General features: G+C 39.8%; 1 protein-coding gene across 3 annotated transcripts in view; it reads right to left on the reverse strand.

The window, feature by feature from the left end:
* The window catches only part of LOC116256062 (protein transport protein Sec24-like At4g32640), a 63791-nt gene that overhangs the window by 6109 nt on the left and 33086 nt on the right, over nucleotides 1-24596 (reverse strand). For 2 of the 3 annotated variants that reach the window (XM_031632216.2, XM_031632215.2), the window contains exons 14-19: nucleotides 24513-24596; nucleotides 19676-19795; nucleotides 19504-19572; nucleotides 3583-3660; nucleotides 2865-3003; nucleotides 2034-2198 (exon numbers count right to left, since the gene is read on the reverse strand). In XM_031632216.2, the coding sequence (XP_031488076.1) occupies nucleotides 2034-2198; nucleotides 2865-3003; nucleotides 3583-3660; nucleotides 19504-19572; nucleotides 19676-19795; nucleotides 24513-24596 (655 nt within the window). Of the gene's footprint in view, nucleotides 1-2033; nucleotides 2199-2864; nucleotides 3004-3582; nucleotides 3661-17149; nucleotides 17478-19503; nucleotides 19573-19675; nucleotides 19796-24512 lie in introns of those variants that run through there. The other variant, XM_050078356.1, reaches the window with a different exon arrangement.

The following is a 24596-nucleotide window of genomic DNA, read 5'->3' on the forward strand; positions in this document are numbered from 1 at the left end:
AAGTACTTAAGAGAAACAAGTTTTGTTTTTGACTTGAACTTGACTCATTCAATAAACAAGTCAAGCTCAAGCCGACTCGTCATGGATCCCTATACACTGACTCCTATGCCACCTGATTCCCTACCATTGTCTATGCTGTTTTTCACAAAATTTAACCATACAAAAGAACATGAAAATTCCAAATTAGCAGGATAAAGAAAATATAAAATTGGATACAAAGATCAAATTCCATAAGGTTAGAATAATGGTCTTAAACTTTGCATTATTCAAACCTTTTTCCATTGAGTAACTAACTGGAACAGCCCAAGAAGCCACCTAGGTGGACCTAGGCATTCAGCCTAGATACCACTACCTACAAAAAACATACCACCCGGGGCACAGGTGTGCCTCGTGAGTATGAATGCAGAGCAATTTCAAAAACTTGTCTGTCTGACTGTGTCTATGTGTTTGACAAAATAAGATCTAGGGAAACAAACAATATAGTTGTTAGCTCTATTCATGAGACATAAACTGATAAATAAACCAAATTTGGCACCACACCATGCCCAATCATGTCAACAGCACTGCAACACCCATGTTGTTGTGTTGATGTAACATAGTACTTTATATATATATATATATAAAAGAAAGAAAGCAACATAAAGATCACCAGTCGAAGCCAACATTTATATTTTATATTTTCCACTCCTGTTCTTAGATGTTATTTTCATGTTCAAAATAGAACAAATGCAGACAAAAATTGTGCTGTTAACTTAATGCAAATAGATAGCCAACTATCCAACTAGTTACCTTAGTTGGTAGACAGCTAACTAGACTATTGCCATATAGTTCATAGAGCGATGGACCAGTCAATTAACTAGGTCAACTAGTTAGTACTAGTGATCAAGAAGGGGAGAGGTGAGACTAGGAGATGGAGAAAGGGGTTGCATCGGGAACCCGTCAAGCAAAAGAAAAAGATTGTAGGCTAACAAAAACTGCCCAACCACTGCAAAACAGGATGGATCTCCCGATTCCTCTGGATCCAGATGTTAAGGGCTTTGGGAGCCTTCCACCACATATACGTACATTACAAGCCCAAAAATATCTGGACAAAGGAAGAGTCATCTACATACAAGTGCACAAACAAACATAAAAGACTAGAAAAGTGGGAATTGATCAGGCTAGAGACCACATTCAGTGAGTCCAATACAACACAGACAGAAGCAATGTGACACGGGTACGACTAAGTTGCGCAGCCACATGTGTCGGTATGTGGATTTGGCGACAGGGGTATGTGGATACAGCTGGGTACGGCTGCATTTTAAACATTTAAAATTATATTTTCAAACTTCATTTTTTCTCTAATTTTGATTTTTCCCTTCTTTTATATTTCCCTTCCACTAAGATTCTATATATTCCTCCCATTTTCTTCAATTTTGAGATTTTTTTGTGGATTATAAGACTATTAATGTTTTTTTTTTCATTTTATCATTTTTGAGAATATAAAATTTGCTGTACCGCGTACCCACAATTTTCAAAATTGCCGTGTCCGAAGCCTTACCGCCGTACCCGGATCCATGTGACCTAGGATAGAACTTAGAAGTTAATATTCCTGTGATTCTTCCTTTTTGTCTCTTTCTCAAATCTTACCTACATTTAAAAAAATAATGCCACCTACTATAAAAGAATATCCACCATTTCGAAAGGAAAAAGGAACAAAAAAATTATACAAAGCAGCAAAAGAACATTTGAAAAACACCAAGGAAAATATGGAAGTATTACTTCTATGTGAAAGGAAAAGAGCGCCTTGAAAGAGGATTATCAATGTAAAAAATTGTCATGACACATCAAAAGAAAACATTTGAGTGAAAGCTGACAGGTAGATGATATGAACACCGCCAAGGCACACTATTGACTCTTTTTACAAGACACTAAAACAGATACTAGAAGCCTAGGACACTGTACACAGTAATGACTCTCTGGAATATACAGGAAGACAACAGACTAAATCAATCGATGAGAAAAAAGAATCACTCAGGCATTACGAGATGTACCTAATGTATACAGAGGCAAAAGCTTAAGTGCTTCAGGTAGAATCAACTGCCCAGATGATGAAACAGTTGCGCAAAATTTGCGATATGAAGATAGTATATTGATGCAGAGGTTTGTTACTTGGTCCCTGACTTGAACAAGAGGAGTTGTAGGGATGTCATTTCCAGCTGTAATAGACAAAGCCGAAGCACTTCTTAGACATAGCAGACAGAAGGAAACATAAACATTTAAAAAGAAACAAACAGCAATATTAGGTACGCATTCATTAGAAATTGGAAGACAAATATCTATACATGCATGTGTGTATCTATGTACACATATCATTCTCATAATATTGTTTATCAAGCAACATTTCCACTTTCCAGAAGTTTTTCAAAAAGGACATCGTTTTCATCAGGAAAGTGTTGGAAATTCAAAAAATTCAAAATAATAGATATAAAAAGATTCACAAAATTATGAGTTTTCTACTAAGTTTCTTCAAAACCTACTGATAAAGTTCAAAATAGTTTTAGTTTTAAAAGAAATAATGAATGGAAAACATATACTTAAAGTACATACACAGCAGACTTTTTAAGGAGAAAACATTGTTGATTTTTTTGTAATATTCTGAAATAACTTCACATTCAATTTTTTACAACATTTAGAATCTATCTACTATTTAACCAATAGAAAAGCTAGTAGCCTAATACCTAGCACGCTACCCACTTTTCGACCACTTACAGACCCACACTTCATGTCATTAGTTCAAAAGGTGGTGGCCCCGTAAGCATAGTTGGAACCACGGAACGGAAAACGTATTTCCAGCATTATGCGAAAAGCTTTCTTTTGATTACCTTGCTTCAAGAAACAAGTGAACTGAGCATCCAAATCAGCAGCACGAAATAGATTACTAAGCACACTTGTACATGGAAGAGATAAGGTAGTGACACGAATTCTTCTCTGTCCATAAACTGTAGTATACAGAAGGGCACACTGGATGGCAGAAAAACAACAAAAAAGTAAATAACACATAAAATATGCCAACTAACAAAGTGACTGTAAAAATAATTATATAATAGATGACATTAGGTACTTAAAATTTGGCGAGTCCACTATGTAAGAACCATAGACATAAATATCGTCATATTTTCAAAAATATCACGGTATTAACAAGAAAAACATAGCCCAAAACAAATACGACTTTTTGAAAAAATCTGAAAAATATATTCATTGCATTTGTATCACATTTTTTGTGTGTTTTCCCATTTTTCTCGTGTTTTTTTGAGTTTTTCTTTTTTTTTAAAAGGTTAATTACATCATGGATTCACCTTTAGACTTAAATTAAATGATTTATATCATTCTTATTATCATTGAGGCATTGTTTTATCATTTTATCTAATTTTTTAAACGCCTATTAGCATTTTTTTCATTTTTCAAAAATTTTCTGATATTTACCTGAAATTTTCCTGAGGAAAACAATTTGGCTGAAAAATGCCCAAGGAAGACTTCGCTGTTAAAAACCTGAGAATGATGCTTGTGGCTATGCTACGAACAGTACTATCTTTTAGTTACCTGAAAGGCACATTCAGCACCATCCTGAAATTTATCATCATGTTTGAACGTGACCATGATAGTTTTATCACAATCAATCTGCAGTACAAATGAAATCAAATTGAGCAAAATATTTTGGCAAAGCTAAATGACAGAGAACTACGCAACGAAGGATATCTGAGCTGATCTAATTAATTTTATACAGCAAAAAAAAAAAAAAGAATTTCCAAGCATGCACGGATAAGTATTACTGGCTTACTGCAAGTCACAAGATGCATGAGGGATTTACAACTGTTGGAAAGATTCAAGCAGGAAATCAATACAGGTCTACTGTTACTAAGCAGAAGTGTGGTCCAGAATCGAATGGACTAGTCTTCATTTCAATATTGGTACTTCCCAATTCATCTTAGGCTACATAGGCAATTGAGGCATCCTTCATTGCCTTAATTGTCATCTACAAAAGCACCTGAACACTACAATTAAGACAAACTCATTGTTCTGTTATTTTATGTGCTGCACAAAAATGGATTTCTGACATTTAAAAGTCTCTCTCTCTCTCTCTTGTCAGGATACTTGTTCACACATTAAAACATTGAACAGAAACAATTTTAATTGACAAATCCAACCTCAAGGAATAGTTCCACGAAACAAGGGAAAGACAATGCGGTGAATTTGTCAATGGCAATAAAGGCAGGGAAGATCTCTGCAATTGTTTATAAGTAGGAGATGAATTTGTGGAAAGAACCATTATTACTTTGTTGCATGTTTTGCAACCTAATTACTACTGACCTCGAAGTCCATAATTAAAAAAATACTAAACGGAATTTATTGTAATTCCACTAAATTTAAGAAACCTAAAAATCAATGTGAAATTACACAACAAAAGAATTTGATGCATTTTTATGTTGAAGCAACTCGACTTCTAAAGACAAGCAACAAAAAAGCACAAGTTAAGATGAAGCAGAACACCTGCAAATATACTTCATGAACTTGATCAACTCCCCACATCTTTTTCATCAATATACAAGGTATAGAAAACTTTTTAGCAATGGATGCCTTGCCATGACAAATAAAGTCGTCCAAGAAAACAGCCTACTTTTTACGTAGGTCCATACTAAGCATAATGTCAAAAGCGCCAGTATTGTTTCTAAACAAGGTTGCATTATCAAACATTTATTCATTGACATTGTGAAGAGGCAAATGAGTACAAAATGTGATATTTAGGTTTGAAATCACAATAAAGAACATCAGTCAAGGCTACACATAACATCATAAAATTTCATGGCATTAACTGTGTAGAAACACGAAGATCAAGAACAAAGGAAAACGATGAACACGATGTAACATGGAAAAACCTTCAGCAAGAGGAAAAAAACCACGGACGAGGAGGAACTGGCGCCCAGTAGCAACCAGACTCTCTCTCTCTTAAGATTTCATTAACCACTCAAAAATAGGGTTAGAACCCTTAAGTAAGGCCCAACAAGGGCTATACGATGGATCGGGTATGGATCCAGACCCGGTCCTGAAACCCATCTAACATGTTTCAACACTCCCTCTCAAGTTGGGCATACATATCAAACATGCCCAACTTGGATTCATTTCTCTCGAATGAAGTCGAAGATAGAGCTTTCGTCAGAACATCAGCAGTTTGGTCTTCAGACTTCATGTAAGGTAAGATTAACTCTTTAGCATCAATCCTTTCACGGATAAAGTGACGGTCAATCTCAACATGCTTCGTTCTGTCGTGTAGTACAGGGTTGTTGGCTAAGTTGATTGCAGACTTGTTGTCGTAGTACATCTTCATAGGTCCTTCAATCTCTATTCCGATATCAGTCAGTAATATTTTCAGCCATAGTAACTCTGACACTCCCATCGCAATGGCTCTACACTTTGCCTCTGCACTAGATCGAGAACACACATCCTGTCTCTTGCTCCTCCAAATAACAAGGTTTCCTTCCAAGTAGACACAATGTCTAGTATCAGCACAACCTGCCCAGTCTACATCGGAACAGCCCTCGATCTCTAAAGTCTATTGTTTCACATACAAGAGTCCCTTGCCAGGATTTCTCTTCAAATAGCACAGTATTCTGTCCACAGCCTTCAGGTGTGCATCAGTAGGTGCATGCATAAATTGACTTAGTACATTCACTACAAAAGTGATATCTGGTCTTGTAAGGGTAAGATAAATCAACTTTCCAACCAGACGTTGATATCTTCCCTTAGCTTCTTCACAGAGCAGCTCTCCCTCTCTGAGGCTCAACTTGTGTCCAGCATCAAGTGGGGTAGAAGCAGGTCTGCACCCCAACTTACCAGTCTCCTCCAACAAATCTAATGTGTATTTCCTTTGGTTTAGCACAAGGCCAGTTCTAGATGTAGCAATTTCAATACCAAGAAAATACCTCAGTTTGCCAAGATCCTTAAGATCAAATTCAGCAGCCAGTAACACTTTTAACTTGATGATCTCCTCCTCATCATCTCTTGTGACAATCATGTCATCCACATAGACAAGTAAAAGAGTGACCCTGCCCTCCTTTTTCTTCACAAATAGAGTGTGGTCTCCATTCCCTTGATTATACCCATGGCGTTGCATCACTCATCTGAGTCGTTCGAACCATGCTCTGGGTGATTGCTTGAGGTCATATAAGGCCTTTTTCAGCTTACAACATTTCTCTGGTCCTTCATATCCTGGGGGCATGTGTATGTACACTTCTTCTTCGAGATCACCATTGAGGAAAGCATTCCTAACATCGAGTTGGTACATCCTCCACTCCTTCATCACAGCTAGGGACATAACAACTCTAACTATCTTCATTTTCGCAACTGGAGCAAAAGACTCTAGGTAATCAATCCCATATTTTTTACTAAACCCCTTGGCCACAAGACGAGCTTTGTATCTTTCAACACTCCCATCTGGTTTGTACTTGATGGTATACAACTATGATACACGGGTACGCCTCCAAAGGAGGCGTACCCTACCGGTACCGGTACGACACCGGTACCGGTACGACACCGGTACCGGTACGGGGCTGGGTACGGCTCCGGTACGCGTTGACCGTACCGGGTACGGTCAACGTACCGGAGGCCGTATCTGACCTTTTTCGAACACGGTCAAGTTTGACCGAGTCCAAATGTCTTATTTTTTTAATGATTATTTCATTTTAAATTTTATATCTATTTTAACGTTTAAAAAAAAACAAAAATCGTAAGGGTTTCGCTCGAAACCCTTTTCTCGTTCCTCTTTACCTCTCACGAGCCCGATGACGAAGGCAGCGGCAGCGGCGGCGAACGGAGGGCGGAATGGCGACAGTAGCGGCGACCGACGACGGCAAACGGTAGGAGGCGACGACAGGCAGACTGTCTTACCTCTCAAGGTATATTTTTTGTCTTTTTGTTTTTATTTTTAAACCATTTCAGTGGCTCCACCCCTGCCATCGCTGCCAGCGACGACCGGCGTCGACAGGCAGAATACCCATCGCCGCCAGCAACGACCGGCGATGTGTGTGAGAGAGAGAGAGAGATTCTTTGTTTTTACATGTTTCGGTAGTCGGTATGGTATGAAGCGTTTGGTGGATTTGTTCATTTATTCTTATTTGGGTTTGATTTGTATGTGCATATGGGTGGGAGACTTTGATCGATATAGTATCTGGTGTCTGAATATTATGTTTTTGTTGTCGGCTAAAGCTTTCTTTTGTGTTTCATTATTGGAATTTGCTTGTTCAGAGTTCTTTTCCTTCAACAGATAACTAATTGTCTAACTAGCGGTCACTTTTGTGTGCTGGTAAATCGTGCTTCTTGTTGCTCTGGCATGTGCAGCTGTTACATTTCAAAACAAGTTTAAAAGCAATAATTTGTATGGGCGAAAAGTCTTCTTTTCATGCAGTGATGCAGCTTTGCTTGTATAGCTTTCACTTGGGTGACTGCAGCTCTTCCCTAGTTATGGCTGTGAATCTGTCATATATCGTTTTGTGATAGGAATAGGATTCATCTATTTCAAATGATCCCTGTTTTTATTGGTTGTGTTGCAGCTCATTTGCTAGGTTCTGTTCAGACATAAGTTGTAATGGCTGATAAAGGAAAAGAAATACTGCCTCCTACAGGAAGTGGGAATGTAGAAAGCAGCAGTGGTAGTGTTAATACTTAATATGTTATTTTGTTTGAAATTTTTTGATATATATATATATATATATATGCCCGTGTGTGTACGGCCGTACCCCCGTACCCAAATTTTTTGAAAATGGTCCGTACCCGTACCCGTACCCGCACCCGTACCTATGTGACATAGGTATACACCCACTTGGATCCAACCAAGTGAGCCGCCTCAGGAATCTTCACAACTTCACATGTCATGTTTCTTCTCAAGGCTTCCATTTCTTTTTTCATAGCATCAACCCACTTGGAATCACTCTGAGCTTCAGCAACGGTCCTGAGAATCACAGCCAAAGAAAGAGAAGATACAAAACACTTGTAATCCTTGCTAAGTCTAGAATAAGATACAAAATTACCAATTGGGTGTTGAGTACATGACCTGACACCCTTCCTCAGGGCAATGGGAAGCTCTTCATTTTCTTTTTCAACCTCATCTTGAGTCTTCAAGGTAGGACTTGGTTCATCCAGGGAAGGAATGACATTGGGATTAAAATTAGACCTCGCACCACAAGTCACCTCCTCTGCCCGAGCACCTCGTCTAGAGTAGACCTATCCAAACAAACGAAAGCCTTCCTTCTCAGTCTCGGTGTTACACCCTTTCTCCTTCTCAGGCATATCAACAACTGTGAGAGGTTCTGAACATCCTTTCCCCCTTTCCCCCTTTCATACTGATAATCAATTGTGATAGGTTCTTCTTTCTTGTAATCCAAAAAATTTGTAAATTGAATCTATTGACTGTGAGAATACTCTTCCCTAACCACAGACTTCTCTCCCTGAAGAGGATTCTCACAAAAGGAAGAGGCATGTTCCAAAAAGGTAACATCCCTTGTAACATAAACTCGACTAGTGATAGGATCAAGACATCTATACCCTTTCTGAGTGGAAGAATACCCAACAAACACACCCTTGATAGACCGGGGGTCAAGTTTCTTAACATTTGGACTGTGATCATGAATAAAACACACAACCAAACACACGAGGGGGGAGAAGAAAAGGTTGACGACTTCCCCAAAAGTAAGGAATGAGGAGTCCGACCATTCAACACACGACTTGACATGCGGTTGATGAGGTACGCACTAGTAAGAACTACATCACCCCAATAGTGTTTGGGAAGATTTCTCTGAAACAAAAGGGCTCTCGTGACATTAAGGAGCTGGCGGTTCTTTCGCTCAGCCACCCCGTTCTGAGGGGGGGTATAACTACATGACGTCTCATGAACAATCCCCCTTTTTCGAAGGAAATCCTCAACTGACTGACACATATACTCACGGGCATTATCCGATCGCAAACTTTTAACATTTCCATCATATTGAGTTTGCACAAGAAGAATGAATGTCTCTATGATTTGAGGTACCTCACTGCGATCTTTTAACAAGTACACAAAGGTGGTCCTAGAGAAGTCATCAATAAAAGTAATAAAATATTGAAACCCTTGACGGGTATGAATTCCCGAAGGCCCTCACACATCAGAGTGAACCAAGGAAAAAGCTTCATTAACACAACTAGTAGAAATAGGGTACGAAGCCCTCACATGTTTGGCAAACTAACATACATCACAAGAAATCAAAGACAAATTCAGAGTGGAACACAAATCGAGAAACAACTGTTTCAAAATCCCGAAAGGTAAATGCCCAAGGCGTTCATGCCAATACAAAAAGGACTGAAGACAATCTTCTCTTCTCTTTTCTGTCTTGCTGATCGCTGTCATAAGAGCCGTGGCCATGCGTATGGGAAGACGAGATAAGCCATCAGACGCCAAACCAATCTCAATCCTCTTCCCTGTCACCAAGTCCTGCAAAACACAACGATTCGCAGAGAAAATGAGTTCACAATTCAGCTCTTTAGTAAGTTTACTAACTGATAAGAGATTTAAAGGAAGCTAAGGGACATGTAATGCTCCTCGCACGTGAAATTTGTCCAACAAGGACAGACTCCCTTCTCCGGCCACAGAGGTAGAGGAACCATCTACGAGAGATACTCGTTCCCTTCCAGAAGCCAACTTATACTCATGAAACAATTTAGGGTTACCTGTCATGTGGTGAGTAGGACCACTGTCAACAATCCATTCTCCCAAGTAGGAGTTAACTTTATCCCCTACAATGGCAAGAGCATGATTAGCCTTCGTCTCATCTGATGTCTCGGCCGGATTGACATCGATCCGACCCAAATAGGCCCACAGTTCACGAAGCTGTTCAACAGAAATGGAGGCCTTGCCTCCACTAGACTTGGTATCCTCCGACACAGGCGTCTTCCCACTAGAAGATCTCGCCCTGTTACCCCTTTTTTCTGGATGAAGATCCCAACAGAAATCCACAGTATGGCGAGTGCATCTACGAAGAGGTTTGGGAGCACTACCCGGACCATGACTAACAAGTGCAAATCTCTCATTATAAGGTATGTGATCCCTCTTCCCCCCAGGGGTAACAAGTCTTCTCTGTTCTTCAGCCTCAACACAGGAGTAGACATCTTCAATACTGAAGGATTCTTTAGAGTTAAGAATCCGACTCCTGATATTTTCAAATTCGTTGCTTAGCCCTGCTAAGAACAGGAATATCCGATTCTCCCATTCTTTGGCAACGTACTGCATCTGGTCGTCATGACAATGCCAAGTAGCCTCGGAATGGTAGTCAAGATCCTCCCATTTGGATTTTAGAGCTGCATAGAAATCTGCGACCGAGAGATCCCCTTGCCTGAGAGCACACACATCCTTCATCAGTTGATACACACGAACCTTCCTCTTCTTCTGGCCATACATTTGTTCCAACATGATCCACATATCTCTCACAGTCTTCTTACGAAGAATGAGAGATTGAATATCAGACGAGACCGAATTAACAATCCAAGTTTTCACTTGGCTGTCCTCAAGAAACCAAGTATCCCAAGCTATACTGTTTGCATCAGGTTCAACCTTACTCTCATTCACATATGCAATACGGCCTCGACCAGCTATTCCCATGGTGATGGCGGCAGTCCACTTAAGATAATTTTCCTTAGTAAGGCGAATGGTAGTGACCTGAACAGGAATAATGTCAGTTCTATAAGCCACAACTTCATTCGGATCAGTGTTGACGGTCGACGAGGAAGAGGCTGCCATAATTGCAGACCTGCCTTACAAAGAGGGCAAAAAGAAATAGTAGCAGCGGCAGAACACGAACAACAAAAGGGAACAAACGGGCCAAAAAACAAGAACTCCACCACAGCAGAAACAGGGGTTGAACAGAAACAACCTGCCGGGCGAGGCAGCCGATGGCAGCAGCGTTTCCAGGCGATGCAGTCAAGTGATGGCGGCGGCGACAGTGGCAGCTAGGGCTGGCTCAAAGAGCTCGAGCTCGAGCTCGACTCGAACTCGAGTTGAGCTCCCTAACACAAGCTCGAGCTCGACTCGATTACAGAAAGTCGAGCTCGAGCTCGACTCGCGTAACTCACTTAACTCGTTTTCTACAGGACAATAACAGCAAAACAGAGCACAGGACAATAACAGCAAAACAGAGATGAAAAAAAACAGAGGACAGGACAATAACAGCAAAACAGAGATGAAAAAAATGTAATCAATGTAAAAACAAACACACTAAAATGAGAACAACGAATTTACTATCAATAACAACAAAATAAAAGCCACTAGAAAACACCACAAGATTCAACACACAAAAGCCAAACTCCTCCATCCACCAGAATATGAATTCATTTGGAAGCCACAAAAAAGACCAAAGCTATAAACCAAAAAAAAAAGAGGGAGAAGATAAACCCTAACCGGGAGTCCAGGACAGAGCTCATGCATCACCGACCACGCAAGCGAGACCCAAGCGCTTCTTCTATTCTTCAGCATAAAAATCAGACCAAGAGGCTGCTCCGCTGCTGGCTGCCGCGCTTCGCGGCTTCACCCCTTCGGCCTTCCCCTTCTAGATGGAACATGGAAGACCGAAGGCCGTGGACCTTGGTCCTCTCTCGTGACCTCGTCTCGTCTGATGGTCATGGTCGACGGAAGAGGGAAGACGATTTCGCGGTCGCGGTCGTGGTCGATGGAAGATGAGAAATCGGGAAGAGAGAGAGACGCCAGAAGAAATTCAAGACGTGAAGGGAAGATTGGCTTTTGACATTTCGTTTTAACTTTTAACCCTAAACCGGTTTCATGAACCGGTTTGTACGAGTCGAGTCAAGTTTACACGAGTCGAGTTCGTGCAACTCGAACTCGACTCGTGTAGCGTTTCGAGTTTAATGGGTGAGCTCGAACTCGACTCATTTATAAATGAGTCGAGTTCGAGTCGAGCTTTTCCGGGCGAGTTTGAGTCGAGCCCGAGTTGGCTCGACTCGTTGTGCAGCCCTAGTGGCAGCGGCAGCAGGAACAGAGGACAGAGTGGCGACGTTAGGTGCTGGTAGAGGCGACAGCGACGGTCTGGGGCGATGCTCTTCGAAGGGCGAAGAAAAAAAAATCTCAGGCGCAGAAGGTGCACCGTCGGGCACAGTAGCCTTCGCCTGAGTCCACCAGAACTTCACAGCGGCATGCAGGACAAAAACAGAGAGTCACCGGAACAGAGAGACACCGAAACTCCAGACGGCGACGAGTGCGTCGCAAACTCCAACAATGTCAACTGCGTCGCTGGAAGAGATGCCGGAACTTCACAGTGTCAGGCAATGTCCAACGTCGGGCAACGAACAGTAACGGCACGTGATTGGAACCGTCGGGCGATGGGCAGTGAACAGTACCAGCACGAGTCCTCCTCTCACACGGCCACAACAGAAACAAAACGCGAATCAGTAACGCCGAAACCTTACGGCTCTGATACCATGTAGAAACACGAAGATCAAGAACAAAGGAATACGATGAACACGATGTAACGTGGAAAAACCCTCAGCAAGAGGAAAAAAACCACGGACGAGGAGGAACTGGCGCCCACTAGCAACCACACACTCTCTCTCTTAAGATTTCATTAACCACTCAAAAATAGGGTTACAACCCTTAAGTAAGGCCCAACAAGGGCTACACGATGGATCGGGTATGGATCCAGACCCGGTCCTGAAACCCATCTAACATGCTTCAACAAACTATACTCCATATAAAGTAAAATCTAAGCATCAAAAGATTGAAAAAAAAAAGTAGGGGAATTTACTATTATGTTGTTTTCTCTCGCAAATCAAAAAATTGAAAAATTTAGAAAAAAAAGGGCATTTTACTTTTGTGTTGTTTTCTCTCATAAATAAAATCACAATATTTTTCAAAAGCATAGTTACAAACATCTCAGATACTTTGAAAATTTTGTCATATTTACGGCTGGGGATCAAGCCGGGCAAGGGCATGGAAGTCAATCCAAACAGCCGAGATTCGTCGCACCCAGCCTGCCCTGACAAGGTAATGGACCAGGCCCGGGCATTGCAGTCAGCCCGATGGGGCCTAATAAGTATTTTTCCCCTTTTCTTTTGATTGTTAGTATCAACTTGGTTTGCCACCCTATACACATACACCCCTTTTTATTAAGTGTTGTTTGGGTGGCCTTCCTCAAACATTTTAGCTACATGACTAAAGTGGTGTGCTGCAATGCACTTAAGTAATTAATAGAAAATAAGTAACTTACACCATGTGCCCCGTCCAAGGCACAAGCCATAAAGTGCCTCGAAGAAAGTGATAAAGAAAAACTGCAAAAGAACACCAAGTTTGGTCCTGTACGGTTGTTCCACATATTTTTGAGGAAAGGGATGAGGGAATGCTGATAAAAAGGAGACTTGCATCAATTTTTTTTCATGTGCCCCTCTAACAAGCCTCTAAAGAAGTTTTTAATAAAAATTGTGCCACAAGTACTGGGAAGTTTTTTGGCCCAGTACCTGATAGGCCTCAAGACCAGCCCAACCTGATTATCGGCCAGGTAATGGGCTTGACAATGACTCAACCGGGCCCAGCGGTCCTTTATGAAAATAGGGCTGACCCAACCCCATGCCTAGCCCTAGTGATATATCAGCTCACTTTGAAACAAACAGGTAATATAACCAAAGTATCCCTATACAGCGGTCCTTTATTATTTTTTATATTCTTTCAATTTTTTCAATGCCCAAGATTTTCTCAAAGAAAAAAAAACCTCTTGCTTAATATCCGTTTCACCAGTATATATATATATATATATATATATATATATATATATATATAGCTTTCTCCATCCAGGATTGGTGGTGTGTTTAATCATATCCACCTGTTGCAATACATAGTGCAGCCGTGATTAGAAGAGTTCAAGATGGTCAGAGCATTTCAGCTCACTCACACACACACACACATATTGTGTTTAATCATATTCACTTGATGCAATGCATCGTGCGTCCGTGATTAGGAGGAGTTCAAGACGGCCAAAGGATTTCAGGTATATATATATATATATATATATATATATACATAGGAAGACCACAATTTCACTTGCACCTCTATGACATTTGATTGACAAAGTTGTTTATTTATACTTCTAGGATAATCTCACCTCTCACAATCCTTTAAGGGCTGGAAGCTACTTACCATAAATTTAAGGTTTGCTAAGTAGGTACAAAACATTACGAGTTTGGGCATAGCAATTTTTGGCAGAATATATATATATAGATAATCTGCCGTACCCCCATTAAGTTAATAAATAATGCTAAAATCAACATATCAGAAAATGGAAGAAAAACATCACAAGTTAATAAATAATGCATAGAAAAAGCATAGCTCACAAATTCAGTAGTTTATAACATATAATCCCAATTGTTACAGCCGGCAGCCTTAGAGAGAGAAAACGTACCTTCATTCACTAACCCTAATCTCCATAATAAAGAGATTAGGGTTGAAGAGAGATTTACAAAGTACATCAACAGAAAATAGAGGAATGTTTAAAGAGACCTCCTAACTATTTAATATTGCAAAGAACTACCTAGAAACATAAACTCTTTTAATTCAACACTCCCCCTCAAGCTGGAGCATACATATTAATCATGCTCAGCTTGTTACAACATCTAAAATAGTCACCAATAGGAAGAGCTTTAGTGAAGACATCTGCAGCTTGATCTTCCGATGATGCATAAATGGTGGTTATGGCTCCTCCTTGAACGAGATCCCGAATGTAATGGCAATCCACTTCAACATGTTTAGTTCTCTCATGGAAAACTGGATTATTCGCAATGTATGTGGCTGCTCGATTGTCACAATACATCTTCATGGGAAGCAGAATCGACACACTTAGGCTAGATAGCATGGATTTAGCCCAAGTCATTTCAGCGGCAGTTTGAGCCATAGCTCTGTATTCAGATTTTGCACTAGATCTTGACACCACACCTTACTTTTTGCTTCTCCAGGGTATAAGGTTGCCTCCCACAAATACATAGAATCCTGTGATAGATTTCCTGTCTTCGACTGAGCCAGCATAGTCAACATCACTATAGGCTTCCACTTCCAGGGTCTTGCCTTTTGTGAACAAAAGTCCTTTGCCAGGAGATGATTTCAGATATTTGACCATCATTAAAACAACATCTCAATGAACTTTCCTGGGTCTTTCCATAAATTGACTTAGTTTCCCCATTGCAAAGCTAATGTATGGTCTGATCATAGTAACATAGAGGAGTTTTCCAATAAGAGACCTGTATGATCGAGAATCGACTAATTCTGATTGGTCATCATGAAGATGTATGCGTGGATTCATAGGTAGATTGGCCAATTTAGCTCCTAGCATCCCGATGTCTTGCAATTAATCCAGAACATACTTTCGTTGAGAGAGAACTACACCTTCCCTGTTGCAAGTCACCTATATTCCCAAGAAATATCGTAGTTGACCAAGATCTTTCGTCACAAAGTGTTTTTGAAGGAACAACTTTGTATCAGAAATTTCTTGATCGGAGTCACCTGTCAGGATAATATCATCAACATAAACCACTAGAACGGTCATACCCTTAGAATTCTTCTTGATAAACAGAGAATGATCAAGAGGGGATCTCGCAAAGCCACACTTTGAGACTACCTCAGAGAACTTGTGAAAACCACGCACGAGGAGTCTGCTTGAGTCCATAAATAGCTTTCTTCAGTTTGCACACTTTTCCACACTCCCCCTGTCGTTCAAACCCTGGTGGTTGTTGCATATTAAAAGCCTCATCGAGATCACCGTACAAAAAAACATTTTTGACATCAAGCTGATACATGTGTCAGTCATGGTGTACAGCCACAGAGATGATAAGACGAATGGTCCCCAACCGAGCAACAGGAGAGAAAGTCTCGAAGAAATCAACCCCGTAAGTCTGCATGTAGCCCTTAGCAACCAACCGAGCTTTGTATCTTTCCATAGAACCATCAGAATTATATTTCACTGTGAATACCCACTTGGAGCCAACAATGTCACAACCAAGAGGAGGATCAACAAGTTCCCAAGTGTCTCGCTGAACTAATGCATCCATCTCATCTTGCATAGCTTGTCTCCATTGGGTATCTAATAAGGCATGTTGGTGACAAGTAGGAACTGCATGGGCCGCCAGAGCTTGAATAAACTGTTGCATACTTTTACCAACACCGTCAGTAGAAACAAAATGAGATATAGGATGCAGAGTACATTGTCGCTTGCCTTTGCGAAGAGCAATAGGTAAGTCTGACAGAGATCAGATGGACTAGGTATACTCACTTTAAATGTACTTACCTCCTGAGAAGCGGTTGGGGAAGGATCATGAGAAGGGTCTTGTCGACATGTGTAGACCAGCGGAGGATCACGAAACTTGGACACTACAACAGGAGAATCCCTAGAAGGAGACTCGTAAGGGAATGACTCCAAAGGAATAGGAGGAATAGGTAGTGGGTAAGATGACAATGGCATCTCAGTAGAGGTAGGTGAGGAACTATAATAAGGCTGAGACTCGAAGAATGTCACATCCGCACTGATATACTCCTTTTGAGTTAAGGGGTCAAAGCATTTGTAACATTTATGATTTCTAGAGTAGCCAATAAAGATACACTTAATGGCTTGGGCACCCAATTTATCACGTGTGGGTCCAAGTATGTGAACGAAGCATGTGCAACCAAATACTTTGGGAGCTACTTGAAACAAGGATCGTTGTGGGTACACAAGTTTAATGGGAACCTTGTTGTCAATGGAGGATGAGGGTAAACAGTTGGTCAAGTAATACACAGTGAGGATAGCATCTCTCAAAAAATATGAAGGTAGATTAGTATGAAGCATTAGGGAGCGTACCACATTTAAAAGTTGGCGATGTTTTCGCTCAGCTACTCCATTTTGTTGGGAGGTATGGGGACAAGTAAACTGAGGAGAAATGCCATTATCAGAGTAAAATTTCATTAAGGTAGATGCCTTGAACTCAAGAACATTATCAGTGCGAACACTTTTAACAAGAATACCAAACTGGGTCTTTATTTCAATAATAAGGTTCTTGAGAGTACATATGACCTCAGACCTTTCTTTCAAAGAAAAACCCAAGTGACTCGAGAATAATCATCAACAATAATCAGCAACTCTGCTAGGACCTCACACATCAACATGAAGAAGATCAAATAGTCCACAACTAGACGGACTAAGACTCGATGAATAACTGCTACGGGTATGCTTGCCAAGTTGACAGGCCTCACACTGGAACGACTCTGGAACTGATAGATGAGGAAGTAGATGACGGAGCTTGGAGACAAATGGATGACCAAGTTTGAGATGCCACTGGAAGGAGGAGGACAATGAAAAAGTCGAGACAGCTGCAATACCCACAGAATCAGACAGGAAGTAGATGCCCCCTTTCTCATAGCCTCCACCAATTGTCTTCCCAGTTTGTAAGTCCTGAAATGAACATACACCAGAGTCAAATGTAAGACGACAATGTAAATCATTAATCAATTGTCCAACTGATAAAAGATTAGTGGGAAACTTAGGAACATATAACACATTAGGAATTGTCATAGACTGAGAAATCTTAATATCTCCATAACCCATAATAGGAGACCATCTACCATCTGCAAGTCTCACATGACATGTCTGAGGTAATGAGTGTAGCACGATAAACATAGAAGGCCTACTACAAAAGTGTCTCGATGCTCCTGAATCAATAATCCAAATAGCACATGTATCATGTGGAGCAGTATCAACGAACATAGCACTGTCTATCATAACTGTACAGGCCGACGGTTGAGTAGATCTGTGTGCTAAGAACTTCTCATACTCTGACTTGTTGATATTCACAGTCATAGTCTCAGGATTGGAAGAAGGTAAAAACCCCTCTACTACTGATGAAGCTGCCTGGATAGATCCAATAAGAGACTGTAATGAATTCTTGCCCTGCTTAGATGCAACACCTTTTCCTAGGGGTATAGCGAAAGGACGATCAAGCTTATCCCAACATTTGTCTTCCAACTTAGGAGCATCTAACTTTACAGTAGAGCCATAAGAAAAGAGATTGCATGTGTTCTTATGCTCATACTGCGTCTCTGTCTTGCCTTCAGCGGCCATAGTGCACGACTTGACAATGTGATATTAATCTGGTTGCACTATGATACAATCAAGAGCATAGCGTGCAGCAATCAACTTGATATATATATATATATATATATATATATATATATATATATTTTTTTTTTTTTTTTTTTCTCGCACCAAAAGCAATCCTTAAAAAGAATTTCTATGAACTTGCTGCTCAGTAAATCAGTCCACCAATCACAACAATCAATAAATGAACAAGAATATATGAACTTCTTGTTCAAAAGAGGCCACCAGGCTTCTACGTATCCACATATGCATATAAAAAAAACTTTGTTGTTCAAATCAGTCCACCAATCACAACAATCAATAACTAAACAGGAATATATGAACTTGTTGTTCAAAACAGTCCACCAAGCTTCTACGTATCCACATATGCATATAAAAAAAAAAAACTTTGTTGTTCCAAATCAATCCACCAGATTATAAAACAGACATTCAATCTGATAAAAAAAAATATACCCAATGTGCAGCTACTCCACTTGCAGCCACTTTTCCACAGTCATCAAAAAATATGATAAGAATATGGTCCACGTGCATTTAATCTTCCACGAGCCCAGATCTAAACTGAACTTTCCACTGCAACTCCCACACAGTTGCTTACGCTCCACTACATCCACGTTGGGGACCTAATCACAAATACCTCTCACATGTGATTAGGTTCCCCTTTCACATTGCTTCACTATCTTTCGATGAGCAGAGAGAAGAGAGAAAGGAAGGATAGAGGAAGAGAAGAAGTGGGAGGAGAAGGGGTCGCTGGAAAATCACGACAGCCGCCGGCGGAGAAGGGTGGAGATCGCCGACATGTTACAGCCGGCAGCCTTAGAGAGAGAAAACGTACCTTCATTCACTAACCCTAATCTCCATAATAAAGAGATTAGGGTTGAAGAGAGATTTACAAAGTACATCAACAGAAAATAGAGGAATGTTTAAAGAGACCTCCTAACTATTAAATATTGCAAAAAACCACCAAGAAACATAAACTCCTCTAATTCAACACCAATAAACTAAAGTAAACAACATTGTTTACAATAAAATGATCATTATAATAAAAGTATAGTCGTTGCCTAAAATTTTAGATTGAATCTGACTCAAACCCGATCCAAAATGTACCCAGTTAGTCTGGTGTGTTTGTGCTTAAAAACTGACGTACCAAAACAACATGCCAACCGTCATGATGTACCATGTATACAAGAGTTTTCAGTTTAGATTGTTAGACTCATGGAATCTGGGGCATTTCAGAATCTTCTTTCTTCAGAAGAAAGAAGTTATTTGTACATAATTTTGAATTTTTACGCCTAGAATTTTAGACTCAGTCAGAATGTATACTAACCGCTGGAAGATCAACATCCGTAGGAATTCGCTTGCAGAAGTTCCCAAAGTATTCCTGAACTTGAAGCCCCTATAAGTAATGAAAATAAGGACTCTCAATATCAAGGAATACTTTATTAACACAAGCTAAAAACAAAAAAAGACAAGAAACGTATGATACAGATGGTACTTACCTGACTGCATCTGACTCGCATCACTGCCTCAAAACCTTGGGGTCTCGTGATGTTCCACCGAAGATCATTATATAACTTTGCAGAATCAGATACTGCTGAAAATGGATAATAGTAGTAGACCTAAAAGAAAGTGAAAGTTTTCAATGCTTGCCAAATATATGGAAAATTAATATTGTTCAGAAACTTGAAAAATGGCTTCCAATATTTTGTGGACAGAACAGTGATCAATTGCCACATAAGTGAACCACAAGAAAAGAGCAAAGCACTGGATGACAGTGACATTAAAAAAAAAAACAAACAAACAAACAAAGAACCAAGCATTTCACCACCAAGCACAGTCCAAAATATCCCTTCATTCACAGAAGGTAAACAAAGTGATTGCTGAGAAGCTGAAACAGCCACAAGTGACCAGAGAACACAACATCAACAAACAAATGGGTTGCACAAAATTAGATATGCCACATAGACGTGGTACATTAGGTGCAAGAAAAAAAAGAATTCACTTATCTCAGGCTCCTACTTTGGTGGATCCCAGCCCACCTTCTAGCTGTTTTAATTTGAGCACCAAAAATATTAGAAACCAAGACAAACAATCTCACAATCTTCCATATGGAACTAAACTTTTCATAGTGAGGTGAGGTGTTAATCTGCCTCCTCAAGGTATATGTGTCCATGCGTGTAGAACTTCAGGTCGGATTTGATAGCAATTCTAGAATTCCAGTCCACTCCTACACTAGACAGAAGGCTTTTAGTTGGGCGAATTTCAACCTTCCCCCTATCAGCTTCGATTTGAACACCGAAAAGGATATAAACCAGAATAACCAATCACTTAATCAACACCCTTATAAGCCCTTGAAGATTTCAATCAATCTTCAATATGAGACTAAACTTCTTATACTGAGAAAGGGTTAAGAACTAAAACAACCAATCACATAACCTACTCTCCTATAATCCTTTGAATATTTCTCATAATCTTTAATACGAGACTAAACTCCTCAGAGTAGGGTGTTATAAAGAGAACAAATACATATGCTGCATGCATAGGCGAATATGTAAACTCATGATCTAACAGTTTGAGTAGTTAATATAAATGTTATAAAATCTTTAAAATGAACTTTGTATCTCTCTAATAGGCAGATTAATCTGGAATAGGCTTCTCACTGTCATGATACATATGAACTACCCAAAGCTTTTTATTCGTCTGCCTAATATTGAGATGCAAGCATCTGCTCTTCAATTTCCTAATACATTATGTTTTGGAAGATATTACATGCCAAAAGAAAGCTACTTATAATGGGCTTTAGCAAGAAAGACTGCATAAATAAAATGCAAAACTATAAGAACGAACTATTTGAGAGATGTTCATAACAAAGGTGTTCAGAACTCCAAGCATACACACATATTATTAAATTTGCTGGCAATTTTCTTAGAATTTTCTTCAACAATACAATTTTTCCAGGAAAAGGACAACATAAATATGAGAAAATATGTTTTCAGAAGTTTCCCAAGAAATATATAGAAAGAATTGTAAAATATGAAAAAACCGAAAAAATAGAAACCATATACTTTGAAATTTGAATATATAAAAGAACCTTTTAAAATGTCAAGATATCATGATGCTACCATAATATTATTGGGCGACATATTGCGGTAATCTAACAAAAACATCATGATGGTTAGCCAATGCCATTCGCTGACTCTAAAATCTAGACAATCCTAGAACACTTATGAAAGTTTTAGAGATATTAGGGGCTATGCATCAGATGAAAGAATTTGGTTCCTGTGGAATTTTCATGTCAAAGACGGAATGCTTCTGAACATTATTTCCAGCATACCTTAATTTTGGGCATCAATATATAATTTCCATCTAGTGAATATCAGTTTTTAGTGTGATCTTTCAAAACAATAGCATATTATAATTTTCTTGCAAGTAAGACTCTCTTCTACAAATAAACTAAACAAAAGTACAGAAATAAGAGACGCAACTCTGTGAAATAGGACATCCTTGGAGAAATGGGAATGAAAGACAATAAAATTGAAATAAGTACTTGTGGCTAGAGAATAAAATACCACAACTTTTTTTCTTCCAAAATTATTCAAATATTGTGCAAACACACAAGAAGCATAAAAAGATAATTCAACAGACATAGGGTTTCAGCACATAGTTTGTTGATAGGGGCAGGATATACTTACACCGTGAACCTCTAACACTGTTAGCCAAAGTAACAGAGGGTTCATCCAGGGACAGAGGAATGCAAAGGAACACCAGGAAAACGCATAAAAGAAAAAAGCTGAGAAAATCTAACACTTCAATGGCTTACTGCAAAGACATAAAGAAAGCCGAGATACATTATTGATCACACAAACTAATGAAACTTATCTTCCGTCAAGCCAAAACCAAAGTCTCCACCATTTTAAATGTTTAACTTTCAGACAAATATCATTCATGATACTAATAGATGCAAAAATATTGTTACTCAAACCTTGTACATTTCATAAAGTTAACTTGTTCAATTTTTATATTTCTAACACAAGGAGACAGTGACCATAACGTGAGACTTGATCACACTGCTGAGGACACAAAAACCTATTATTAGCTCCTTCAAACCGTGCCTGCTTAGGCTTGCAGAAGGTGGTGCTTGTGGAATTTGAACTCTTGACTGTTTTTTCTGACAGCCAAAGCCCATCCCGTTGCACCAAACCACTCAGGGTCGGTATACAAATATATATATATATATATATATATATAACGGCCCTTTTGTCTTTTTCTCTCTATGCCAAGAGTAACTACAATTAAGTTAATAAGGAAAAGGGAGCATAAATGTGCTCATACATGTGCATCATTCTGAATATATATTTTACTCAATTCACAAATAGCAATTTTAGGGTCTTGAACAACCTAGTCCAATTGCCATCTTAGCTAAGGCTGAACAACGAGCCGAGCAAATCGAGCTCGGCTTGTTAAAACTTGGCTCGAAATCGAGTTCGAGTCGGCTGTTTTTGCACACGAGCCGAGCTCAAGCTCGTATTTTGGCTCGTCTTTTTAGTCGAGCCAAGTTCGAGTTCACTGAACTCGAACTTTTAAGCTCGACTCGGCTTGAGCAAAAATCGAATACTACTTATTTTGTTTATTCTGTTTTGAGTTTCATTTCTCGACGTGTGTTCTGTCTCCTCACTTTCTTTTTTTTCATCCAAATGGGAGGCCAGCACAGTCTCACCGACGACGGGCGATCCGTGAGGCTGCAAATTGCTTCTCCTCTGCTGCAGATCAGCTAATGCCCAAGGTGCTATACTTTCTCCATCTCTCAATCTTAAACTCCCAAGGCTTCAGAAAATCCTCATTCAAGTGAGGGTTTTAGAAGTCCTCACTCAACGAGGGTTGAGTGAGTGAGGGTTTCTCCTTGCTACCTCGCTTGCTTGAGCGAGGGTTTCTGAAACCCTATTGCTCAAGTGAGCGAGGGTTTTTTGAACCCCTTGCTCAAAGGGTTTCTCTTTTTGAAACCCTTAAAAACCCACACTTGACAAGGGTTGCAAGGGTTTCTTGAACCCCTTTCTCAAAGGGTTTCTCTTTTTGAAACCCTTAAAAACCTACGCTTGACAAAGGTTGAACGAGCGAGGGTTTCTTGAAACCACATTGCTCGAGCGGGTGAGGGTTTCAAAGTCTGAGCTTTTCCCATTTCAGAAACCCTCATGGGAGGGAGCGAGAGTTTCTGTTCATAGAGTCCTCTGGAAATTTTTTTGTATTTATTTTTCTAAACTTAGATTCTTCCCTCTTCCTCTGCAGATCGACCTTCCCCTATCGCCCCTGTTGCTGTAAACGAGTTTATCGAGCCTTGGACTCGAGCTCGACCTGAACAAGAAGCTGTCATCGACCTTCCCGTCGCCCCTGCTGCTGTAAACGAGTTTATCGAGCCTTGGACTCGAGCTCGAGCTGAACAAGAAGATGTCGAGTCGAGCTCGAGTTACTTCCATCGAGCCATTATCGAGCTCGAGCCGAGCTCGAGCTCAAGATTTCATTAGTCGAGCCGAGCTCGAGCTGGTTAAACTCGGGCTCGACTCGGCTCGTGTTCACCCCTAATCTTAGCTTGTCAATGAAAGCAATGTTGTACGTATCGTATGATACGGGGCCGTATCGTTTGCAAAATACGATACGATACACCCCCTGTATCGCAAATGGGGGTGTATCATACCTGTATCGTACGATACGTGCGATACGGGCCCCCGTATCGTACGATACGGTGCGATACGGCTCGTATCGTACGATACGGGCTGATTTCTAAAAAGGAGACTTGAACCCCATTTTTTCGAGTTTTTTTTATAAAAACCCACCCCTTCCTCATTTCTAATCTATAGATTGTACCGTTTTAGAGGGAAATCATTGATTTCCATTGTGAAATCATCGATTGTCACCGTGAAATCATCTATTAAACCATGGATTTGTGCATGGGTGGCTGATTCCCATTGAGAGGAAATGGTTTTTTTTTAAACCATGAAGATAAAGATGAAAAAGAATGATATTGTTATGAATTTTGATGTCTATGAAGTATGAATGATGAACCGTGAACGTGTAAGTTTATAGCATTTAGCAAAATAATAAGTCTATCATTATCTAAAAGACTAAACCATGTTTTCTATGAAGAATTTATTATTTTTAATTTTTTCTGATTTTTTATGAATTTTTTGATTTTTTTTAAAAAAAATTCTGATTTATTATTATTATTTTTTTAAAATTTACGATACGGTTACGATACGTTACGATACGGCGTATCTTAAAGCCCGACCGATACGCCTTACGATACGCTTTTTACAACATTGAATGAAAGTCTAACACACATACCTGCCCACCAGTAGTTCTGGGAATTACGGACAAGGAGGCAATGTCGACATAGCTTTGGGTTGTGGCAAATAAGTCTACACAGAC

This window comes from Nymphaea colorata, chromosome 6 (assembly GCF_008831285.2).
Source record: "Nymphaea colorata isolate Beijing-Zhang1983 chromosome 6, ASM883128v2, whole genome shotgun sequence".
Lineage (NCBI taxonomy): Eukaryota > Viridiplantae > Streptophyta > Magnoliopsida > Nymphaeales > Nymphaeaceae > Nymphaea > Nymphaea colorata.